Source organism: Tamandua tetradactyla, chromosome 1 (genome assembly GCF_023851605.1).
Source record: "Tamandua tetradactyla isolate mTamTet1 chromosome 1, mTamTet1.pri, whole genome shotgun sequence".
Taxonomy (NCBI): Eukaryota; Metazoa; Chordata; class Mammalia; order Pilosa; family Myrmecophagidae; genus Tamandua; species Tamandua tetradactyla.
This window is the reverse complement of record NC_135327.1, coordinates 220480058-220506114: the sequence shown is the minus strand read 5'-3', so window position 1 is coordinate 220506114 and position 26057 is coordinate 220480058. Positions and strand designations below refer to the sequence as shown.

Sequence of the window (26057 nt, the reverse complement as noted above, 5' to 3'; positions counted from 1 at the left end):
TTAATCTCTTTTCTGTGTTGTGTTCTAGAGTTTTTAGTATAGGAAATCAAATTCCTTGAGTATTTTGTTGTCAGACAAAATCAGTCATGTAAGAATTTAATGAAAGTTTAAAATGATAGGAGAGAAGTTAGTGTCAGCTATTTATAACATTCTCAAAAAGGAAATCCACCTTCAATGATTGCGACTTAAATTTATAACGTGGTTTATATGGCATTCAATACACGGGACCCAGAGCAATCAGGAATGTGTGCTAAAATGATTTTCCCTAGTGCAGATATCGCACACGTGTCTCAGCTTCACAGGAAGAGTTCCGGATGAAAACTGATATTTTGCAGTAGTGATGTTGATCCTACAAAGTTCCCATGAAACTGGGAATTTTTTGAATTAGGTGTCACATCATACTATCATGCTGTCAAGCCTTGAGAGGAGAAGAGCAGCCTAAGGGGAGGAGAAGGGACAACCTAGAGATCAGTCCAGCTGAAATCTTTCCTTGGTCCTGGGAGCATTTATATTTCCTCCCCTATAACAATCCAGCATAACCTGTTCCCAGTTTATTTTTGCCATGAATTTTCTCATTTCCAAACCATTGGTTCTTCGGTGTGTTTCCCACTGTAGATTGTTTTGGGGGCGTAAAGAGATGAGATGTAACCACTCTGCCAAGCTTGGACCCCAGCACACACGCCTTCCCTCCCCTAGCATTGCCCTCTTCTCCAATTGCCCTGGGCTGCCTGACTGCTCTGATTTTAGGTTGTTCATTTGTAGAAATAGAGGAAGGAGTATTGAGCAACTGGGGGGCACTTTGGAGGTGGCACAGGCAGGAGAGGACCCAGCATCTGTTCAAGACTGAGGACATGGTCAGGAAGCCTTGAGGGTCTGCTTGCTCAGCCTGAGAATTGCCCAGCAGTGGGCATCGCAGCCACATTACTACCCATTACTGGGGGTCTTTTTCCCCAAACTCAGAAGCCTGTCGTTCTGAAGGAGCAGATGACGTAGGCTTGGGAGACCCACAGCCCTTGGTTCAAGTCTTGTCCTTTTCATTCTCCAGCTGTGCTATCTGGGCAGTCAATATACTTCTCTGCATCTCTTTTTCTTCAACTATAAAATGAGGTCAGAAACCCTTATAGAGTTTTTGCGGAAATTATTGTGCAACAGCATCCATTCCACAATTATTTATAAAGATCTACTCCTTGTCCCACACTGTTCTGAGTTAGGTGGGGAGAGGGGCCACATCTGGGTGGAGATAGGCAATGAAGCTCATCTGCATAGAGCTGAGACTGGAGGCAAAGTAGGATGGTGAGGGGGAATCAGCAAAAGGTGGAGAAGGAGCTGTGCAGGAGACTGAGGGCAGGTGAAGAGAGTGATCATGTGCATCACCAGCTGCTGGTAGGGGAGTGAGGTAGCAACCAGGAATCTTCTGCCTCCTGCAATAGAGTGACTGTGAAGTGCCTGGGCCAGCCTTGTGGACAACACGATGAGTGCTCTCTCAATCCTCTCTCTTTCTTGCTGCTTATTTAATGTCTGAAAACCTCATCCTAATACGTGCCTTTGCTAGCCAACCTCAAGGATCATGAGTCTTATGTTAAGAAACATTATTCTAAATCACCCCGAGTTTAAATTTAATAAAGACAGACTCAAGCCCCCCTAGGGTGGTTAGACTCACTTTCTTTAAAATCATATGACCTCTAAGTTGGGACTGTGTATATATCATCTCTTCAAAATGTAAACTATAAATTATAACCTTGTAGTACTATGTTGTCTGCAAAGAAAGCAGAAAAGGGGACCAAATGGGATGGTTCTGTCTCGATACCTGCATGTACATGTCACTGTTTCTTTTTACAAACATTTTTATTTTATAAGAAATGTCAAGATTTGAGTATTCACAACCCTGGTAGTAGTTCTTCTGTTGGTTTGTTGGTCAGTTCCATATTTATGAGAAGTAATAAAAGTGCAATGAATGAGTGGAGCCCACAAGTTCCCCTGTGTCTGTGCATGAGGTTGACGCAACCTGTTCTTAAAGAATCTCTGAAGGATTGTTTTATGGTGATACTGTCCAAATTGCCTTCTTGTTATTGAAGGTCGGGTTCAAAAAGTTGCATAGTACCTCACAGCATACAAAGCACTCTGAAGTGTTCGAACCCCAAAATAACTCTGGGAGGTGAGCATATTCATTATGTTAACCGAATAATTCTCGAAAGCAAGTGTACTTTGCCCCCTTTTCTTCCTCTATGTGCTATCACATTGCATTGCCTACTTTCTTAGCTTCAGATGATATGCTGAGTCATCATATGTTTAAATAAATGTTGCAAAATTTGGGCTTTTTATAGTCAGGAGTAAAATGGCTTGACGTACAACTTAATGTTCATTTAATATGGACTAAATTGCACTAATGCTGGGGAGGGAGAGGTGGGTGGTTGGTTGGGATACAGAAAGTCTGGGGGATTTTACTGTCACATCCACACCTAGGAGATGACACATCTTGGGGTTCCAGCAAGATGCACACTGGGGTATAGAAATGTTTTGGCCGGTCAGCTGGAACCAAAACTCGAACTAAAATGATTTTAGAAAATTAAGTTGATTTTATCACAATTGATACTCTACTCTTTTGGAAATTGCTTCAAAGAACTCTTGAAAATAGATTCAAAAGGCCCTTTAGCATGTGGAGTTTGCTTTTTTTTTTCTTTCCACAGGTGAGAGGACCCAGGTCAGTGGTTGGAGTTCCCTTCCTGTATTGCTGGGGCATACTTAAAAGTTTCCCTTGCCTGTGATTTCTCTCTAAAATATCTTTAGCTTGACATAATGCTTTGCACATTCTACCTTGCATTATATTCTATTGTGTGTTGAGGACATGTGTAAATCATTTATTTTCTTACCTACTAGAACGTAAGTTTTTAAATGGCCGAATAATGCCTGGGTCCCCTTTGCTACTTTTCGGAGTCCAGCTTGGGACTTTGCACAGAGAAAGAACTCAATAAACATGTATGGAATAGACCTGTGTTGGTATTGACAATATTGTGTCAGTTCTATTATTCAGTGATCGATATCCAAGGGAAATGTATAGTAGCAATGAGAGATATCATCCTATGATGTTTCTTTATATTTTTAATAGAAAATTCCACTCGCCAATTTCTGATATGTAGTCTTGCATGGATTTAATTATTTTGATATTTGGCTGTTTACTGCATACCTCAGCAAAACTTAGGGAAGTTAAATTGCCTTATTGTTTAAATTCAGCTCCTTAGCAAGAGAAGTATCTGATATTCTGATCAGAGTGTGGATAGAAAAGACTCCTTCCTTATACTTCAGATTACTTATAAAATGTTCGGTTGGGTAACTTTATTGTCTTTATTTCTGTCTCTTGATTTTAGTAGTAAATAGAAACATCATGGCAAAATGTTCTTATACCTTTTGAAAAGCCAGGATTATTCTTTACTGAACACAATCAGCCTTGAGGTTTGAAGTAATGATAACGTGTGCATATATGCTGCCCTCCTAGTAGAAACTTACCCGAAGCTTTGTTTTTTGTACACGGTAGTACAGGGAAGCCCAAACATGAGTGGTTTCTGCAGAAAGATTCCGAAGGAGACACACCTTCACTTATCAACTGGCCTTCCAGGTATATCTTGAGCTGAAGTCCTGTGGCTTATGTTTAGTGGATGTGTCTGCTTTCCTGCCTGATTTGCCCTGTCCTTCCATCTGTTAGGTGACACTAACTCTCACCCCTGCGTTTTAATGTCAGTGTATTTGAAAGTCATGTGTTCAAAGGGAGCCGCTGGAAGTTACCTCCTGATCATTTGTTTTTCTCCTTCAGTGCCCTAATTCCTGCTAATAGTATTTTCTCCTGCTGCTCCTCCTTTTTACTCTCCTGATAATCCTTTTTCTCCACCTCTTGCTTCCCCCTTTCCTCACCACTCACAGGGATTGGCCCTTTAGGGGCAGTCCTGAGGACCCCACCTGCGCCTCTCGGTCACTTGCCTCTTGAGTCAGACTAACCGGCTTGTTTTCATTTCTCCCCATCTCTAAACCACATAATTCAATGGTTCAATTGAGGGTGCGTGGTTTTAAAAGCAGACAAAAACCCCAGTCTTTTCATTTGTAAGATTGGGGGCAGGGAGAGGTGGAAGGAGTAAGAATGAATGAATCATTGGAAGGACAAAGCACCCATGTATTGAGTTTCTAACAGTCACTTTGTTCTCTGCTGAGGACAAAATTCAGATTGTCTTTGATGAAAAGCTCACATTCCACAGGAACACTCCAACATATTTCAATATCCTTTTGACTAGCAAAGGTTAGAAATATGAAAATCTCCGACACTGGCTAGTCTCTAGGAAAAATAACCACTCCATACCTTTTTTCCCTGAATTGTTCATAACAATCACTTTGTATGTGTCTTTAATTTTTGTTTTAATGAAGTCAACATAGGTATCTTGCATCTTAGTTGAAAAACATAAATAAATCGGCATTTATATCAAATTTAGCAAGGTGCACTTGACATTAAAGAGAATGTTCTCTGCCATGAAGTGTATATCAGAAGTACAATTATTTGTGCTGGTTAATCGTAAGGGAAGGTTGTACATTCCTAAACCAAAAGCATCCTTTACACTTTCAAGATTATCCCCAGTCATTTCGGGAGTAATCCATTCCTAAACAGTTTGAACAGTTTCTCCTTTCTCACTACATGGTATTTCAAAAGTAAAAGTAAGAACTAATGAACATTATTATGTGTTCACTCTTTGCTATACACTAAGCCTTGTTCTCTGCAAATATCATGTTACATTGTGTCACTATGTGTCCATTTGATAGATAAAGCAACTCAGGCTTAAGAGAGGACCCCACTGGCCAGGGCTCCTGGCTACTTGCTTCTGTGGTAGTGGAGGAGATCTGAAGCTTTTAAATGGATTGCAGTTTTGCAATCTAGTAACAACCAGAGCAATCTCTTTTTAGTTTAGTTGTTAATTAAGGGCGTGACAGCAATTCTGGGGAGGTGGGGACAGTGGAATTCAGTTCATGAATTCTTAACAACAAATACATTTTCTCTAACACCTTCTTGGTACTACAAAATTGTTAGCACTAATGATGCCAAACTGGTGAAACCTCTTATGAAGGAATGAATGAATGTAGTATGCATTGCATGAAAAAGCCTGTGAATATTTAGTTGAGTGCTTCAAAAGAAAAGACATTTATTTTATCTTGAGTTTTATAAAAAACAAATGATCACAAACTATATTTCCAGGAGATAATGAAATTATATCATTTTAGTTAATAGGTATCTGTAGGCCTGGAAACTCCCCCACAGTCCCTACATTGGCCTGGTACTTACTGATTCACATTGCCAGCCTCAGTTTACCCTGACACACGTGGGTGGTAAATGTGCATGATTTTTTTTTCCATGACTTCTTGGGTATTTATTTAGTCAGAAGGGGCAAGGAATCCATACTCCCCTCTCCACTATTACCTAAGCTAGAATTATTTCTGCACCACGATGGCTTGAGTTTGCAAATGTAGGAACTCAACTCAAAATCACTTATCAGGCTAGCCATGGGTTTCTGATATCAGACACCAAAACTACTTTTCCAAAAGCTGTCCTCTCTCAGGTTGATTTCGCCTCGTGGGTAGTCTGTGATCTGCGCATGCTTTTGCCCACTAAGCAGTTACTGCATTTTACAACTTAAATCCTTTTTCTCTCTTAAAGAGTTAAAGTTAGAGAAAAGTTGGTGAAAGAGGAGAGTGCTCGCAGCAGCCCAGAATTTGCCTCCGAGTCCTTAACTCAGAGGAGACACCAGCCAGTGCCCACCCATTACCTGTCCTTTCAGTCAGAAAACTCTGCCTTCGACAGGGTGACGGCCAAGGCGGCCAGCTCTGCCCGGCAGCCCATCCGCGGCTACATCCAGCCAGTGGAACCCAGTCATGCTGCCAAGATGGTGCCCGCAGGAGACCCAGGAGGTCTATCTGAGTGTGGCTGGGTCGGGTCTGCCCCCCCAAGAGGAGAGAATCCTCCCACCCTGAAGGTTCTAGAAGGTGAGAGAGGGGATACCCCAGTTCTCCATATTAGCGAGTCCCAAGCAGAAGACGACATGCTCTTGGCCGAAGCTCTTGAGAAGAGCAGGAGATCACTCTTGACCCTGGAGGATCCCGGGCTTGGGAGAAGCCGCGAGGAACCGTGTGCAGATGTGGACTTTGAGAAACCCGCCACTGGCACGGTCACCCTAGAGCCTCAGAAGCCACAGGAGAAGCCCTCAATCCCATCGGAAGTTCAGCTGCCGCCTGCTGAGCAGATGAGCAGGAGCGAGGTGGTTTTGTATGTGCAGAATGAGCCTGTGTCCCAGGAAGCCAAACCCACGGGCCGCAGAAAGGAGATGTCCAGGAAGAAGTACAAGGTTCTGACCCGCTCGTTGTCTGACTACACCGGCCCCCCGCCGCTCCAGGCCTTCAGGCCTACGGACCCAGGTTCAAAGCACGAGCCAGAGCCCCCGAGAGCCGAAGCTGAGGGGCCCTGTGCGGAAGTCGGTATGGTGGACACCAAGGTCTCCGTCGCCCAGCTCCGAAATGCATTTCTGGAGTCCGTCCGGGCCAGCAAGAAACCTGAACTGTAGGTGATGTTTCACACGCACCCCTGATGTGTCACTTGCACGCCTTTAGCAGAATGACTCACTTCTCAACTTGCGTTGTGTCCCGCGTTAAATTGTGTTAGCTTAGCTCACACGTGTGTGCAGGGCAGACCATCGAGGACCTGGCTCCAAAACTACCATTTTGCTTCTGCCTACTAATGGGGAAAGAGTGCGGGGTCCCTGAATGCTCCATCTCCTTTAGGTGCATGGTAGAGGCATGCAGAGACTTCACGGGGTCTGTGCCTTGACTCACCGACATGCATAAACCTTTGCTTTATTCTTTTTCTCTGTCTCCCTGTTTCCCTTCTGGATGCCCCCTGCCCTCTGATTCTAAAAGCCCATCACGGGCTGAGAGGTTGACCGAAGGACTTGGCTTGCCCACCGGTATGGAACGGGAGAGAGGGTCCCGGAAACCAAGACGCTATTTTTCTCCTGGTGAAAGTAGAAAAACTTCTGAGAGATTTAGAACTCAACCTATAACCTCAGCAGAACGAAAGGAATCGGATAGGTAGGCTCTGTGTGTACGTAGTTCCACAGATCCAGGAAAGGAAGCTTTAGCAGTAATACAGAATTTTTACCACAGCGAGAGTCCCGATGCTGTTTATATAGAATGTTGGTGATTCCATAATTCTCCCATCTAATCTATAAGGGATATTTATTTGGCTGAATTCAATATATTTTTAACGAATGTTGACTTTACGATGGTCTCGCAGTACAAGTGGTTTGAGAAGTAAGAAACATTATTTTTCCTAATTTAATGTTTTTTTTAAGCCCTTGTTAAATTAGAATCCAAACTGAGGATTCATGCAGTTTCACAGGGAAAATAACTAAAGAGGTTTATCTTCATTTTATATATGTCTGCCTACATGTTGTATTTGAGTGTTTATGTTATCATGTGCTACCACACAGAAATGGACAGGCTTGCCTGAAAACGTATCATCAGTCACATAGGTGATGAGTTGTGCTTGAGCCTCATTTTCCTCCACAAATGAAATACTTGGCTAGAATTGTTTGCACATGCCTCACTGTTTCAGCCGTAACTGCACACGTATGTGCACAGCCGGCATCATTACCAGGACGATTTTCTTTAAGAGAACTTAATTGCACTCTTTATTTTTATTCTTAACATGTTTGATTTGGATCTTCTCCTCCCACAAACTAATACTCTTTTATCATTATTTGCTAATATCTTTCCTAGGTCTGCTTCACATACAGAAATGCCAACTGCCGAAGGCAAGTATCCTTTTTCCTTTTCCTTCTTCTTTATCGTCTCCTCCAGACTGGATTTAACTAATAAGAGTTTGGCTGTTTGAGAGAGTAAGATTATGGAACTGATCGATTGCTCACTTTTCTGCAGGTCTTTCTTTCTGAGAGTACAATAAAATCTAGTTGAGATTTTCACCTGCGCATCCCTTTATTTTTGACTGGAGTTAGAGAATAGTGAAGTGAGCAATATCAATTCAAGCAATTTGAACCAAAGAAGCAAGTTTTTCTTGTTATTGCTGCTACTTCACAATAAAAAAGTCTATAATGTCCTGAGAAATTATTTCCATAAAATCTATTCTTCAGTCTCCATTAGTCAAATGCAGTAGTAGAAAAGTGCTGTTCCAACACAGTTTTGTTTGGTTTTGCATTAATTGCCACGGAAATTAGCACCTTTTTATCAAACAGAAATAATGGGATCAGCGGTTTACTACATATTATTGCCAATTGCTGTATTTACTACTCTTATACAATTATCCCTTCCACGTCACTGGGGTTAGGGGCCGGGTCGGTGCCCCCGCAATCTGGAAAATCTGCATAAATATTCTTTTTTCAGGGTTTCAGGGAATTCCCTGACTGCTTCTTGGTCATCAGACAGATGCTCCTTCTCCGTTACCTTTTACACTGCATAGGCTAAACTTTTTTTTTTTTCCAAACCAGCCTTTGCTGGCCTAAAAATCCATCGGGGTGAACCCTTCCCGTCCTCTGCAGCTTCCGCAAAACTGCCAAAAATTTCCCATTAATACGGCAGTTGGGAAAGCTGCGATAGGAAAGGGGTAACTACCTGTATTTGTGTCTGGAGGATCTCCAGGTCAGCCTGGGGAAACCTGTCACGGGTCTTATTTACATTTTCCAGTGCTGTTCAACTTTTGTGGCTTTTTTTACAGAAGAAGAGAAGGTAGATGAACGAGCCAAACTGAGTGTCTCCGCCAAGAGGCTTCTTTTCAGGGTAAGAAGCTCGAGGAGGTTATGAGAACCCGAGAGGCGGGTGCAGGGACCCGCGTCCCTTTGCGCGCGTCCTGCCGCCCGCAAGTCCCATCCCCGGGGCTGGCAGTCCCGAGCGTGTCCCCGCGGCGCCCCACCCGTCGTGTCCCCGCAGCAGAAGAGAAGAGGAACGTTTTGCTATCCCGGTTGCCTTGTCTGGGATTTAGAGGGATTCCACAATGTTTCTCCTCTTAGGAAATGGAAAAGTCATTTGATGAGAAAAGCGTCCCCAAGCGACGCTCCCGAAATGCAGCGGTGGAGCAGCGGCTGCGGCGCCTGCAGGACAGATCCCACACCCAGCCGGTCACCACCGAGGAGGTGGTCGTGGCCGCCACGTAAGTCTCTGCTGGGAGTGCTTGCCCTTGCCTGTAATGCCGCCTTTCAAACCAAGTGGGAGGATTTTCCAGTAAAAGCCAGGCATCAGGGAGCTGGTTCAGTCTCCACCGGGAGGCTGATGCTCAGCAGTAAACTCTGTCATGGGATTTTGTTACCTGTTCTGTCTCCCAGAAACCCGGGAGGAGTGATTTCAGTCATTGCTTTGTCTTTACATTTTGCTTTTCATCTCCTTTACTGTGGAAAATTTCACGCGTAAAGGTAGCCAGATTAATATAACGAACCCCACGTGCCCATCGCAGAGCTGCACAGCTGGAATCCTCACCCACCTCGTGCCCTTCGCACCGCCCCTCCCCGTTCCTCTGGCCTCACGCATTATTGCAAGCAAACCCAAGACATCTCCTCGTTTCATCATACATATTTCAGTACATCTCCAAAAGATGAGCATTCTTTATGCTTGTTTTAAAATATGCACCAACTTTTTTTGAAAATTAATTTTAAGTTGGGTGGCTTCCCAAACTGCGGGAAGTCGGGTTTTGAGCGATTTATTCGGAACTAGGGTCTCAGTTCATTCAGAGATCACTGTTGAAATCGGGCGAAAAGCTTTATTATTTTTCTGAGCGTGTTTTCGTGCTGGCCTTGGACACACACGTGCACGCACACGCACATACACGCACAGTCCTTTGCACGGAAGTTTGTCTCATTCAGATGAGCGTCTGCATCACAGGAGGTTTGCGGGTCAAAGCTCCCATCTGTGAGCCCTGCTGTTAGAGCAGCTGGCTTCCCTTCCAAGTCTAGGTATCCCCGACTTCTGGGTTTGTTTGTGGATAAGTAAGTTCTTGTGCTCATTAAGAATGCTTAGAAAATCAGTTTGTATTTTTTTAAAAAATAATTTACATGAGGCTGTTATAAAATGAGAAGCCTGGGGGTAAAAAAAGTAAACATATGCAAAGATCATCACCCGGCAAAGCTCAATAGATGCAATGTGAGGACACTGGTTTAAAAAAAAAAAAGATTGAAATTCTCAGGCGTCATCTACTGATTCGCTGATGGTTAATGTTGGCACATTTGTGTATTATTTTTTTAAACCAGGACATTTGTACTAAAGATAGAGTAAATCCTTTCCATGCTCTATTCCCTTTATCTTGGGCAGCCTCTATCTCTGATTTCCTAAGTTTGTAATTGCTTTTCAAAGTTCTGTTGTGATTTTTTTTTCAAAGTAATTAGCAAATAATTTTGTAAATGTGTTTGATTTTTCTGAATTTACAGTGCCGCTTTCCTTAATGCTTCTTTTCTTCTCTCTCCTCACAAATGTTCCTTCTTTGGCAATTGCTTTTAAAGGGAACCTATCCCTGCTGCGTGTTTCGTGGCCACCCACCCCGTAGCGGCAAGACTGCCTTGTCCTGCTGTAGCTAAGAGTACTATGCAGCCTGCCAGGTACTGGACAGAAGTAGCTGCTCGAGACATTGAGTGCAAAGGTGCTGGGCAGCAGGTGCATCCTAAAAGTTTGAATGCCTCTCGTTTGTTTGGCAAGCAAGTCAGTGCAGTGAGTTGTTCCGGGAATGTGTGGCCGTTCGTTTTGCCCTAATGGCAGGTACTGGTAACTCCCCGTGAGCCTGTGTGAGCAAACAGTGAGTGAACTTGCTTCCATCGTGGACTGGGGCTAGGCCCACACCAATCCACTCCCTCATTGATTTTGTTTCTGTTTGTCGTAATAATGATCATCCCCCCCCCCAAAAAAAGTCATCCTCCATCTAAATCACTAGAACATAATAAAGATGAATAGAAAAATGAGGAATTAGCATGTATGTTAAAATTTTGGTCATACCCAGTTTTAACATAAAAAAAAAACACATAGATGCAAATACATGCAAAATTCAATCCTACCTGTTTCATATTTGTAAAGAAACAATGCAGTTGTACATTAGGATTGGGAGAATAACAGTTTGTATTGTCTGACCTGAGATGTTTTACTATTATGTTTTAAATCATCATGTTTTGAGAATTATCTTCTTAAAGCACTTATCAGCTAAACTAAGATTAAAAGAAGTAAAAGGACAATGCATAATAAAGCTGGTGCATCCCAGAAGCAGGGATATCTTTGGGGGAGTTAGTTTCTTACCACCCTCCCTGTTTTGGAGGCTGAGTTTCAGGGTTGCTTCTCTCCCACCCTCGCACCTGAAGCAGAGATGCAGTTCTGTTGAATTGATGATTAGCTGGAGTCAAGGCAGAATACCTTACTGGATTTAAGAATAAGACTTGCCAGAGGCCAAAAACAAGTCTTGAAAACTTTCCAAGCTGTGGAGAGACTGTGTAAACTAGAAACCTTCTCCTCTGGCTGGAAGTTGGAGGCATTTATACTCACCTAAATTTTTCCTCAGTTTTCAAATTACTGGGGATTTAAGATTTAAGTATGTTTCAGAAAACTGGTAGAAACCCATGAGTCAAGATGCTACACTGAAGAATTGAAAGAATCTTTAAAATTAAGCAATTTGTGTTCAGCGAGTAAAAATCAAAATCCCGTGTAGTAGATAATGGTGACTGAATGTCTATAGCATTCTCTAGTTTTTTTAAATAACAGACCACTTTCTGAAGCACATTTAGAGAATGTCTAAATATGCCATAGGTAATATCACTGGGACTCCTTTTAGCCTCATTTATTATTGATTCTGACAATACAATTTCTCTCCCTAAACAAGGTATGGTGGTATCTCCAAGCTTATGTCAATTCCTGAAATAGGAAGCTCATTTTTTAAGAAATAATTCGGAGCTGAAAATCTGAATTTTAGTTCCTTGTGGAACTTAATGCTAATATCTCAAGCCTGCTCTGCTATTCACTTTCTTGTTTAATAGCTAAATCACTGCCTACAACTGTCCTAACCTTGTGTAGGGAAAAATAAGGCCTTTCCAAAATTAAGCAACATTTTTTAAAAAGTACTAATACATAAAGTTAGCCATGGGGCCTTTGTTTGTTTTTGTCTTTACTGACTTCTTATTCCTTTCAGATTGCAGGCATCTGCTCACCAAAAGGCTTTAGCTAGGGACCAGGCAAACGAGGGCAAAGAGTCTGTCGAACAAGGCGAACCTGATTCCTCTACCCTAAGCTTAGCAGAGAAGCTGGCCTTGTTTAACAAATTGTCCCAGCCAGTCTCAAAGGCGATTTCTACCCGAAACAGAATAGACACGAGACAGAGGAGAACAAACGCTCGCTACCAGACACAGCCGGTCACGCTGGGAGAAGTGGAGCAGGTGGGTGCCCGAGAGTCCAGCTCTGGTTTAAGGACATTCTTAAAATATAGAAACACGATATGACTCCTACCTTAATGATCTCATTTAGGGGATCTGCTGCTAAACTGTGCTGCCTGTAGATGATTTGGTCATAACTTGATTCCTAAGAAAAGTGATAAAAACGCCCAGCGTGTTTCTCTTTTCTCGCTTTGGTAATTTGCTTGCTAAAATCATCTGGCGCCCCTCCGTTTTGAAGAGAAAAAAAAATAGTATGCTCAATCTGCTTTTCACCCAGATTTTTAAAAAATGAGATGCGTTATATAACAGTGTCTATAAATGGTTTTCCATTAAGGTAAGCAGTGAGACAGTACCAAATGTAGTATTTCAGTCCCTCCGTAAACCAGGGTTAGGTAGGCAGTCTTTTTAAATGACTTTCTTGCTTTCTCTGTGCTCCCAGGTACAAAGTGGAAAGCTCATTCCCTTCTCGCCTACTGTGAACACATCTGTGTCCACCGTGGCGGCGACAGCCACTCCCATGTACGCAGGGGACCTGCGGCCAAAGCTGTCTGTCAATGAGAATGCAAGTACCACGGACTATAAGCTTCCCTCTTCGGTAGAAAATCCGGACTCTCAGGTTCGAAGCATTCTGAAATCACAGGCCTGGCAGCGTCTGGCGGAGAATAGTGGCACCAAAGGGACGTGGAGAGAATTTGGAGAGATGGAAAGCATGAGAGTCGTGACAGGTGGAGACAGCGGGGTTGCTAAGTACAGGTCCTCAGAAGAAATGGAACCAGCCTACCCCAGCCCTCCTAGAGTCAGGGAAGGAGACGGCCTGAAGGAACCTAAGTATGCTGTTCCAAGAAAAGATAGCACGGAGCTAGCTAATTCTCCCATAGCTCATCTTCGTGATGAACTCAAGGAATTTTCCACTGCACAAGGGAGCCAGGACTGGGAAGACAGGAAGTCTTTTGAAGAGAAGGTGGATATGGAGAGTGTCACAAAAAGGAGGTTTTCACTAAGAGGTAAGGTAAATGACTGCTGCTCCTAGGGTCTTAGAAACCAATTCAGTTTTTAGTTTCTCTTTGATTTGTTGCATGCGTTTGTGATCATTTTTAACCAGATGATAGAGGCAGTCTGTGATTATTTGGTAAATGTCCAGTGTGAACCAAACTTTGCCCCAGACCTCTCTTCCCCTTTAATTTGACTTTCTTAGTGGATTTACCAATTCTTCATCAGTAAAAACACCCGGAGCGCTTTCTGACACCTTGATAAGTGTTTTGATCATTTTGATCAGGTTAATTCACATAACAGTCCCATGACCTGCTAGTTCTGTGGCTCCCTTTGAGTTCTTGCTGTTCCCAGCACTCCGGGGCTTGCGTGAGCACAGGGAAAAGGACTTGAACCCAGGCCTGTGGGTTTCCAGACTCTTCCTTCCTACTCTCCTTTTTTGCAGACCAGCAAACTACACTGTGTGGGATTTCAATCCTTTCTCTGTAATTACATAAAATGAAAGTCACAGTAAGGGTTGTGGTTTGTGAGTATAGTGCATTGGAAATACAAAAACATTGTTTTGCGGGAGCAGCCACATTCCATAGTTTAGACTTGCAGCTAACTTCCTGTGTCTCACACACAGGAAAAAGGCCACTTGTCACCAAGTGATCCTCTGTTTTGAATCATCCGAAGTTTGGTTTTCTCTCCGAGTGTAGCGTGCTGCAGAGCTGCAGAAACCTGAATGGCCTGGGTAGCCCTGCGTGTGTCCAGAGATGGAGCTCGCGGCTAGGGGGTTAACAGCTGGGAGCGTGTCTGCCTGGAGGAGTGAGTGCTGACGCTGCTCCTTTCGTTCCCAGCAGCCGAGCGCAGGGAGCCCGCCTGGGAGCCTGTGGGCGAACACACGGGCCCGGCTGCTGGCAGGACGGTCGCTCCGAAGCCTGCAACCCCGGGGTCCTGTAAGCAGCAGGAATCTTCAGAACAGACCCCAGAAGTGCTCTGCAAGGGTCCGTGCGCCATGTTTGCTGCTGGAGAGATCCAAGCGCCAATGACGGAAGGCATGCTCGACTCACCCAGCAAAACGATGTCAATTAAAGAAAGGTAATAGGCAGTGAACGATAGGAAACTAGTGCTACTGGGGAGGAGCTTATAACTTGGTTTTAGAAAAAGATCTGGGTTATGGGCAAAGAGTTGAAATCATGAATTCAGCTACTATGGACCGACATGCTGCTATTAAACCAGAATTCTTCTGGGAGGTGAGAGTATGTTACTCTCCCCAGTGCCTGGTTTGGTGACACTGATAGAGGCTGCCAGCTCCAGGCTCAGATGCGGAACCCACCAGAAGCACACTGTTTCTTTCTTTCTTTGTCTACAGTTTCATTTTCTCCTTTATATTAAGTTCTTTGTCCCGTGGCGAGAGCTGAGATGTTACTCTGTTGTGGCGAGAGCTGAGATGTTACTCTGTTGTTTTTTCAGCTGCGCGTGGCTTCAGGTTGAATGCTTTGTTTGTGACTCTCTTTCTGTGTCAACTATATGTCGAGGGACTGAAGGTGAACTCATTTAGAAATAAATCTTTGGGATTAGAATCTAAGTTTTGTTTCTTTTACATAAGATGGAATGAATGACTTTTCTGAACTGCGTTTAGAAATTTTACATCGGGTAATGGCTATGAAAGATGACGTTTGAGTATCAAATAACACTGTGACCTTATTCCATTCAAGAGAGTGAGAGGTAGAATTGAGTAGATGTAGTTAAGTGGGACAGATACAGAGAAGAGGAGCTAAATGCTTGGGGGACCTATTTTCCTTTTGAACCTTTAGCCGTAGTTGAGTTGAGCAGCAAAAATGAAACAGCTGATAGGAGGACAGGTTGAAGAAAGGGCAAGTTAATTTCCAAGTATGATTAGCAAAATGATTTCCACTGTCTATTCCTTGTGGCTCTGCCAATCTGGACACTTTATCAGCTCCCGCCATTCAAAAGTCCTGTTGCTTTGTCAGTCATGAGCCACTCTTATCTTTTCTAGAGACATTTCAAACTAACCAAGACTGTATCTCAAACTATGATGAAAATTCTGCTTTTATCCAAGCCAAGCTTTTTGAACATTATTTATTAGATATTAAATAGATGGAGCCTTTTTCAAGTGACAAATAAGATTGTTAAATCTTATTATTTACTGTAGCCTTTCCTTATTTGAAGTTCACACTCTGTTAGACTACTAGGCTGAGGAAGCAAAGGTGAGGCAGCAGAAGACAAAAGCTCAGTAGAATGATTTCGTAAATCAGGCAGGCATCTCAAGCTCTTTTGGCACAAGGTTTTTCTCGGTGAAAACCTGGCTCAAAGAGAATTTCATCTCAGAGATCTGAAAATTGATAACTAGTTATGTGAGAAGGAAGAGACCCCATTTAGGAGAATTAGTACTAAATAGCACATACATAAGTTCTAATGTTATATATAAAGTACTTCTGGGATAAAATTCCAATGGGAAATACTTATATATCCCCCTGCTTTCAAGGCTTTTAAATGAGATTTTTCATCTTTGGATATATATTTTGTCTGTTGAAATTTAGGACTTTTGATGACAAAGTTGCTTCCCCACAATGCAATAGTTCTTGATTTTCTTGCCTGTTTTTAAATGACTTTAGGTTTATCTATACCTCTCTGAAAGCAACTTAAAATTCTTGTTTTTGAAAATGCAAGTGATAATAAAACATAGTTTCCTAGTGCCAACTTGTACAGAATGGAATGCACATGTATATAAACCCTCTGGCAGTCAGGATCCACAAGTTCACACAGTCTCAGAGAGAATTCTGACCCCAGCGTGTTCAGAATCATGATAGGAGGGAATACTCAGTAAATATTCAGCTCCTCAGTTTAGTTTATAAAATACACATTTAGAAAAGGATGAGGGACACTTGATTTAGCAGCTAGCTTCGTAATAAATCGTGCTGATGCAAAATCCATTGCCAGTGATTCTCTCAACAGTGCTTTTATTTGTACTTGCTGAAAATAGCAAAGCCCATGTATCTTTAAAACCCATCTGTAATAGCTTTCCCCTGAGTGGACTCTAATCCCTCCCTTTCGTTGAGATGAAATCATGAAGCTGTACATGTACATTTTAAAAGTAAAAATATGATTCATCTGTTTACTTGAGGTTTTCTTTTGGAGGGTGAACATGTACAAACAGCACTTTTAAACCTCATTCTAACTACTTCATGTTGTCCAAGGATGGACTAAATCCTGGGGCGGTCTTAGGGCCTCGAGGACCACTTGGTCTCCCTGTGTCCTCCAGGAGTCTCCTGGGGAGCTTGTTGCACATTTGTCCTAACTAGCAGGCAATGAAAAGGGGACAGGCATTCTTGCTAGCATCACAAAGATTTCGCCGTCCTCCTGAATCATTTTTTTCAATTGACATTTTCTTTGTGTGGACTCTCATTTTCAAACTTCAGACCCCAAGAAGGAGAGCCTAGAGATTCTTTCATCATTTCTTCTAACCAGCTGCAGCCCCAGGGACGGCAATTCTGTCTTCCTAAACCTGGAGTGCAGGTCTCTCTCCTCTTCCATTCCTGACTCTGAGCCCTATCTCCTGAGCACCCCAGGTGTCATACACTGCCCAGCACCTGTATGTCAGGTGTCACACACTGCCGAGCACCTGTATGTCAGGTGTGACACATTGCCCAGCACCTGTATGTCAGGTGTCGCACAACTGCCCTCAGCATTTCACACTCTTATCTCATCTTGTTCTCAAAGATCACTTAGCAGGAGGTGATGTTATCCGGTTTATAGATAAAGAAACTAAGAAAACGTGGTAATTATGAAATCACAGGAAGTCCTCAGGATGCTCTTTTTTTAGCATATGTTTGATCTTCAAGGACGGATGTTACAAGTTCCCTTTCATTTTTAATCTTCTCTGACATGTAGTTTTGAACTGTAACCAGCATAAAAATTAAGGTACAATCAACTTCTTTTCCCACTAGATTAATGAAATCTCTCAGTTTCATAGCTAGCTGAATAATTTGCATTTAAATTGCCCCTCTTTAGTATGAGTTCAGGATGAAATTCTTTGAAAAGTAATGTGAATCAAATAGGATTATGCTGTACTGGGATAGAATCTTTGATACTGTTTAAAAAATTCACTAGGCTTTTTAAAAAGACCTCATTTCCCCAAATGGCGAAACAACCGCGTCGGAGCTTTCATAGTGGGCGAGAAGACTTCTGGAAAAGGAAAAGGAAACAGAGCCATCCTTTCACTGTGGGAAAGTGGCGGAGTGGAAAGAAGTTCATGCGAACTTCCAGAATGTTGAAGAACCCGGTGCCCGCCTCTCCCCGGCCTGCAGAACTCTGCCTTGGCAGGGCCAAGGGGACAGTCGCTTAGTGCCCTTCCATCTGCCCAGAGGCTTAGCCATGTTCCCCCAGTGGCCTTAAGTCCTTTCCTTGTAGCTGGGCCATTCAGCCACTAGAGGGCCCCCAGATTTATGTAAGGATTAGGGATAGAGGCCCAGCTTTCTTAGCTCCTCCTCTGTTCTCTGGCTCTCCTTCCTTTAAAAGGCATTAGTTCTCTCCTCCAGCCTGCACACAGCCATGGCCAAAGTCTGATGGAAGGGCTAATGAGCACCATCCAGCCTGATCTGAGATCTCCGTGCTGCCTATGAGTCTCTGAAATGAGGGGTAACAGCTAAAGCAAAAGCATTTAAGAATAGGGGTCTGTGGTTTGCCTGCAACATATTCGACCCAGCCCAGAGGCTTGGGTTCAAAGACCCAATCAGGCAAGGCTCTCAGAGCAGTATTCCCTGCTGGAAAAGAGCCGGCTGTGGAAAGGAGAGTTGAAATTCCCCAGGGAAGACTGGCAGGCACACAGTCATGTTGGCTCTGGGTCCAGACTTGGGGGAGGGCCCGTCTGCTCAAGCAGTGCCCCTCCCTGGATGCTCAGCCTGAGACTAAGCACGTGCCAAGAGTCCCCGCCTTCGCAGGTCCTGCTAACACTTCCATGTGGCCGCTGGTGAAAGCACTGCTGCTCAAACTGCGGGAGTTGGCAGCACCCCCGGGAGCAGCCACCCAGCGCTCCCCCCGCGCTGGGGGGTGGGGGGGAGCTGTGACATTTGGGAGGGTCCTGAGGCTGCAGGAGGAGAGAACAATTTGGAGAGCTCTCCCACCTCCCTCAGCTGGTTGAACCATTGCTAAGAGCTAAAGAGGGAGAAATGATACATTTAAAGTTTCAGGGCGTGTTATTTTAAGGTTCTTCATCCTTTGCTCTTAGTAGGATAGAATACCAGATGGCTCCACTGAAGCAGTTTCTTCTGTGATACTTTTGGTGAGTCTGTAATTTGGGGAAATCTCTGATGATGATTGCACCGGCACATCCGGAAGCAAGGCTTTAGTTTCCTGGAATGCAGGAAAGCTATAAAGTCCATCCCATGGAGAGGGAAAGGGAGAGAAGCATTATATTTGTTTAAAAAGCCTGAACACTGTGCTGTTCTTAAAACAGAGCAAAAATGTGTCTGATTAGTTACTCCCCCTGGGGTAGAATCACATTTCCTTGTCCTACCAAATGTGCAGTGGGATGTTGGTCAATAAAGCCCTCCATGTACTCACACTTCTGCACTGTCGGGTGGAAAGGTCCAAATCCAATTTCTTAGAGGCACTTGTGAAGATCAGCAAAGTATAAAGTGGCTTATAAAATGATCTGAAATTCCACAATTTGTTTTCCCTAAGCCAGCTTCCAATTCCTCAAAGTAGTCTGTCTCCTGGGACACCATTTAAACGTAGGTGATGTTGCTATAAACCCTTGGGAGAGTTTTGAGAATGTCCTCAGAGGGTGCAGCTCCTTGCTTCTAAATGATGAGGGCAATTTTGACTTTTTTTCTAAATGTCTTCAAATCATTTCAAAACCAACCTGATTCAAAAGGTGGATGGTCAAGAATAACTCCTGGTCTGGGTGACGGGCCGTGACTTCACCGCCAAGCTGGGAACCTGGGAGATGGCCGAGACCGACCCCAGGGCCTTGCAGGATCTCACCTCAGCGGTGCAGACACTGCTGCAACAGATGCAAGATATATTTCAGATCATGTCTGACCAAATCATTGGGAGAATTGATGATATGAGTAGTCACATTGACGATCTAGAGAAAAACATTGCAGACATGACAGCAGGCTGGGTGGCAGAACTGGACAATGAAAACAAGATCCCTGCTACACAAAGGAGTTGAAGGTTGCTAATTTACAATGAAATCTGGTACACCATTTGTGCAAGCCGAGGGAAGACCTGATGTCTTCTTGCAACTACTGTGTGTACACAGGTTTTATATTATAAAGTGTGCATTCTTATCATATACTATATTGTCAGTTTTCAGAGTGATTCTTTTCCCCCATTTTCTTGGACATTGTAACTTAGCATCTTGGACCTTGGTCAGTTGTGCTTTATTAAACACTAAAACTCTGACAGTCCCTACATAATATTGTCTAATATTTTGGTGTATTTTGGGGAAGTCACTTTTTTTCTGTTATTCCTTTTGTAGTAGATACTCTTTGATAAAAATTGCAAGTAATTTAGATAAATAGTAAATCCTTTGATTATGGGAAATTGGACATTTGAAGAGCTTAGGGTTTTTAATTTTCAACACAAAGTGACTATTGAACTAATACCAAATCATAGGTGGGCAGTATTTTTTAATCAAAAATACTTTTTCAAAAATAGCTGGCACTAATTTGTTAACAAAACTCAGAATCAAGCCGCAGCTCTATTTCTGTTTTACGTCCCTGAGATCAGATACTGAAGTTGATAAAAAGTCACCGCTGCCATTTTAGTGTGTTAAGAATTGTTAAATATGGAAAATAACAGAATAGCCCAATGAAATGTTAGAATTTTGCTTGAGATTCTAATAGAGTGGAACCCTACTGTGTTCATCGGCACTGCTACCACAGAAAATCTGGCAGGATTCTAAAATTCAGTTACTCCATCTTTTCTTTGAGCTTCTGATTGGAAAAAGAAACAGAAAAGGGAAAGAGACCACAAAAAGTCCGCGCCAGTCACTTGGCACATGTCTTTGTTGACACGTGGCTTTGTTGTAGTAGGATGAGGTCTTAAGAATTACTGTTTTATCCAACAATTTCTTTGCTAAATTCTTTTACAATAACAATTTTATTATTGATCATAGAAGCCCAGGATAAACATTCTTATCACTCAAAAATGTGTTGTTGGGCATGCTAAGCCTAGAGGCTGGTATTGATGGCCTCAGAGGAGTCTCTTGTGATTGTCACAGCAGAATGACTTTATATTACAAGAATTTGAAAATTTTAAAAAGTTGAGGAATAGCCTAGTACTTGACAGAGGAAAAATACTTAATAAACATGGTATGATATTTTTACTGTTCCTATATTGCCAGTATTGATTGTTTGTGTATTAGTTAGGGTTCTCTAGAGAAACAGAATCAACAGGAGATATCCGTAAATATACAATTTATAAAAGTGTCTCACATAACCGTGGGAATGTAGAGTCCAAATCATAGGGCAGACTGTGAAGCTGACGACTCTGATGGAGGGTCTGGACGAACTCCACAGGAGAGGCTTGTTGGCCTAGGCAGGGAGAGAAGAGTGCCTGTCACTTCTTAAATGCTTCTAGTGATTGGATGAAGCAGAAGACACTCCCCTTGGCTGATTACAAATGGAATCAGCTGTGGATACAGCCAACGTGATCATGATTTAATTTTATGAAATGTCCTCATTGCAACAGACAGGCCAGCACTTGCCCAACCAGACAAACAGGTGCCACCCCCTGGCCAAGTTGACACATGAACCTGACCATGAACAAAGTTTGTATTACAAGTATGTAAAAATATTAAGAAATATTGTGTTCTCTTTATAAGTCATATGGGAACAAAGGAGTAAAATCCTTCAGTATTAAAAAAAATAATAACTACTGGTCTGGGTTAAAGGTGAAGTAAGAGAAAGAAACTGATTCAGAGAGCACTTTACAAGGACTATATCTGAAATGAGTACCATCTTCATACAATGATAAATGGAAAGTACCTTTCATCTGGGCATATACGTACTGGCATGCTTATCTTTTTTTTTTCACTTCCATAAATTTTTTATTGATGAAATCCAAAACAATAATAATTGAGTAAATTTTTGGTAATATAAATCTACTAATTCTTTTTGAGCAATAGCATTTTACTTAATTGAGGTTCAAAGTTAAGAGTTCTCTGTTATCAAAATTAGTTGCAAATGTCCATCTGCTGAATGGTCATCCTTATTAAGACTTTGTTTCAACTTAAAGAAAATGGCATGCGTACTTTTTTTAAAAGTCTCATGTGTAGATACTTTGAAACCCTTAAAAACTCTAATGTGCCATGTAAATTTTTTTCTTTTATTATTTGATCTTATCAGATTCCTTTTCTCTTGGAATAAAACCAAACTCATTCAGACTAATTGGAGAAAAGATAAATGTTATTATATAGTCTTAAAATGCAGCTTAAAACATTAAAAATAATTTAGATTGTGTTATCAAGTACATGAACTAGTCCTTGTAGCTGGCAAAATGTTGTCCAACATCATAGAGTTCTAGAAGTTAGGGAAAAGGGGTCCTCAAGGTAAATGGGACCTGCCTTAGATAAGGCAGTATTACACCTGTTGTACAGAAAGGGCAACTGAGGTCTTATCTGCAGCACATAGCAGGAAAAAATGAGAATAGTAAAGAAGGGAAGAAAAGGAAGGAAAAAGAAGAGATAGGCGAAGAACATGGATTCAGAGTTTGAAGCTCTTGCCTCCTGTCAGAGAATTCTCTCCTTCCTTTCTTTCCATTTTTGATTGAAAGAAAAGAGAAGTATAAAGCCTGACTATGTATAAATTTGTAGATGTAAATGGATTCTTAAGTAGTACAAAGTTGTTTTCTTATTTTCCTAGAGTGTGATATATTTCCTCCCATCTCCAATTAATATATTTAATGGAATCATAAAATGTAGTAGAAGGGGCCCTTTGAGATCATCAAGTCCCATTCATGGCTTGACAGATGAGCAGAGACTGAGCTGCTTGTGCATGGTCAAGACAGACTGGGATAGAGCGGATATGCTGCCTTAAAACACTCAGGTTTCATGCGTGCCTGTGGGTCATGCATTGACGATGTTGAAAAGACCATAGTCCCTGAAGGCGTGGCCCAAAGGGGAAGGAAGGCTAATCATTTTTTCCCTAATCTTTAAATTGTTCAAGCATCATCTTAAATAAATTTGATGATCACTATTCTTGTGTCTATTAAGTGTTTTTCTGACTTAAATGCCTACAGCTTCTTCATTCAAAAAGGGAAAGAGGTCTAATCCATTTTTTTCCTAATCTTTAAATTGTTTGCACATCAACTTAAATTTAAGTTTGATGATAATTATTCTTGTGCCTTGTTATCTTTCCTGTGTTTTTCTGACTTAAATGCCTACAACTTTTTCATTCATTGATACAGTTTGCTGAAACAGCCTCATCTTAGCCAAAATAACCTTTCACTGATTATAATAATCAAGCAGCCTTATATCGATCCCACCATGGTTGAACTAAAGTAGATTAGGTAACAATCTCAGTTCATAGTCAGTTTTCCACTAAGGAAATTGAGTTAGTAATTTTTAAAAATGGGTTTGTAGAGTTTCTGTATTAAGAAGATAAAGACTGGAGAGACCAGGTTCATTTGGAGAAAAAGAACAAGGCTTGGAGTATAGGAAGAGAAAAAAATCTTAAATATCATCTTTTACCTTTACTTGGAAGGAAGGATATTAAGAGATTGGTCAGTGTTTTATAGTTTTGTTTTTTAACCCATTTCTACAACATTTTCTGCAAAAAAAAAGTAACTTTCCAGATCTAGCCATTTAATGTTATTTCAACGAGTGACCAGATGAGGTCAGTAGAAGACATTTTTCTCTGGGGAAGGTTACTTTTCTCTCTTCCAAGCTCTCAAGGGGAAAACAGATCCTTTGCTGGAATGGTGGTGCCTCTTTTATCAGGCAAGGCAGATTTCAACTCTACTTTTCAATCAACTCTTAAAATCTTTAGGGCCATCTTATAAAAGATGCCTTAGAAAGAGACATGTTTTCTTAAGAATAAGTGAACTTCTAGAAGGTTAAAATTAGGTAGCTGTGGCCATTGGTTGGCCAAACATGTCTAACTTACATTAATGATGGCTTTGTTACAATAAGGGTTGGGTGATGGACTCTCTTTGGTTGGCATGTTTTCCCTTAGATTGGCACTGTTGAAGAAGAGTGGTGAGGAAGACTGGAAAAACAGACTTAACAGAAAGCAGGAGTATGGCAAACTGTCTGTTTCCAGTAGTCTGCATATTCAAGAAGCGGAGCAGTCATTCAAGAAGAAGGTAATGTCTTCCACTTTAAGAAAAGGCATCCTAACTAACGTCATGCTTGGAAGTGCAGCGAATAGACAAGCATGCCTAACCTAACTAATCGCACTACTCTGAGCCATCTGTGCCATCTTGCTTTTAGGGAACACACTTAAATTCTGTCACATAGCAGCTAAAATTGGTGAAGAGGTAAAGTCTTGGGAGTTTCATAGAACTGGTAATGGCACTGCATACGTAATGCATCAGCAAGCACATTCCTAAATTTTAAAGTGTGCCTTTTTACTTGAGCTTAAAACCTTTTTTAACAAAGTGTAAGTTTAGAATGTTATTAAGTTTTTTAATAATGAAAACCTTTTAATTCACCACTAACAGTTTGTAAACTGCATGTAAAATATGGACTTGAATTTCCCGTGCAGAAATTTCAAATCTAGGTATACCGGAGACGGCCCTCCTTGTGACCAGGGAGTACTTAAGTAGCTCATAATTTGAAGCAGGTCCCACAGTGAGTAGGTAAACTTTTCATGGAGACCCTTTGAAAGAATATCCAAAAACATAATTTACAAGTTTAAATAAAATTAAGTAATACATTGTTATCTATATTAGCAGGCATTTCATATGTGAAAGTGTTGATGAGTTGTGAAATTACTAAGTAACAATGACCAGCTGTTGCCATTTAGGACACGCTTTCAAAGCTTGGTCCTGCCTATTATTGCAAATGGATTCAGTGGCTGGAGGCAGTGTAGACTGGCTGGGACATGGCACACGCCAATTTCTAGAATTAAAAGTCTTAAATAGAAAGAAAAATATATAAATTCCAACAGATGATCACCTAGACCCCTTCTAGTTATATATAAAAATTAAGTGTCTATGAAAGATAGATTATGAATGTGACCTTTATGCATTTACTTATATAAAAGTGAAGTTTACATTTAGAACTGTGAGTCAGGAGCTCTGCCACTATTTTAATTGGTACTTCTGTGCCTTTATATACTAAACTGGAATGGCATTCTCAAACAGAATTCTCCTTTTTGAGACATACCATGTCTTTAAGATAATGGCTAAAGACATTTAACTCTCAGTCATTTGTAAGGTTCTCAAATGTAATTGGATATTAAAAAAAAGTGTTAAGTGTGATATTAGGATTTCAAGAATGAGATGCAGAAATGAAAGAAAGCTGGGTCCCTCAACTAATTTATCCTCATTGCCCATTAAGTTTATTCAAAGGATCCTTACATCATTGGTTCGAAAATAACCTTGACACATTAATTTCACCTTGTCAGCAAACCTGCCAGCCGATACATCCTGTGTCGGGCATGAAGTGGCAGCACGTATCTTGTGGTCATTTTGTTGGCTGCAGAGAAGCATGGCCAGGTGAAAATGAAAACTAAGCTACGAGGCACACAGCCAGGTAGAGGCCTCCTGATTAGTGGAACGAGATGAGAGCGTCCACTCTTGGGGGAGCCAGGGCTCATGTTAGGCCATGTGGAGCAGAAGGCTGTAGGAAGAGGGTGAGATCTGAACTTCCAGGACACAGAGATAAGGTTTTTCAGAGGCAAGAGAAGGGAGCAGATTCCTGCAGTCACCCCTGGGGTAGAAACCCAGCTGAGCAGAACCTGGTGAAGGTAAACTTTCAGTTTGGGCTGAGTGTGAAATGCCTCTGGCTAAACACGCAACTGAACCTGCAGCAACTGTGGCCTCACGATTCCACCTGTCCCTCGGTGACCCATTTGACTTTGACCCTGAACAGTAGGCTGTTTGAAGTTAAAATGAGCAGCTCTATTTTGGGCCTTTATGGCAGACATTGGGAGATCTCAAGTTCTGTTGCGGGCAAGTGCTCTCCAGATGGCCTCTGATAACACCGTGGCGTCACTTCTTGCTAAGTGCTGGCAGTATATTGCATTCGCACCTTAGCTGTGCCCACCCGTGGCAGGTCAGGTGCCTTACACCTGGTCTGTCTTAAGACAGCCCCCAAACAGCCGAGGGGTACTTGAGAAATTGTCGCTGCTTACCAAGGTGTCTGAATGCTGCCTCAGTGGTCTCCAGCTGCCCAGAAGGACAAACATCTGTGCCACGGGGGTGCAGGCAGATGAGGTCTTGCTGTGTGGCTTGGATCTAGAGTTGCTGACCGCTCAGTAGAGCAAGTGCCGGAATCTTCCATCGGTACCACAAAGAGTTGAAAGGAGCTGGTTTTACAATCAGACCATCACTTACATCAAAATATCTGAATTTACCAAAAGGCATATACTAGTGGTAGCCAAACATTTCTCAGTTTGTCCTCCACATTTGCATATGGGGTAAGCATAGCCCCGTGACCCGCAGCCTGTGAGGATTTCA

At 42.1% G+C, this 26057-nt stretch overlaps 1 protein-coding gene across 18 annotated transcripts in view; it reads left to right on the top strand.

Moving 5' to 3' along the window:
- The window catches only part of SVIL (supervillin), a 209602-nt gene that overhangs the window by 141179 nt on the left and 42366 nt on the right, over positions 1-26057 (top strand). For 8 of the 18 annotated variants that reach the window (XM_077152567.1, XM_077152551.1, XM_077152632.1 and 5 more), the window contains 11 exons: positions 3533-3613; positions 5690-6586; positions 6943-7113; positions 7804-7838; positions 8756-8817; positions 9048-9187; positions 10527-10622; positions 12191-12434; positions 12871-13435; positions 14261-14501; positions 23609-23738. In XM_077152567.1, coding sequence (XP_077008682.1) covers positions 3533-3613; positions 5690-6586; positions 6943-7113; positions 7804-7838; positions 8756-8817; positions 9048-9187; positions 10527-10622; positions 12191-12434; positions 12871-13435; positions 14261-14501; positions 23609-23738 — 2662 coding nt within the window. The remainder of the gene's footprint in view (positions 1-3532; positions 3614-5689; positions 6587-6942; positions 7114-7803; positions 7839-8755; positions 8818-9047; positions 9188-10526; positions 10623-12190; positions 12435-12870; positions 13436-14260; positions 14502-23608; positions 23739-26057) is intronic. The other 10 variants (XM_077152623.1, XM_077152667.1, XM_077152658.1 and 7 more) reach the window with 8 other exon arrangements.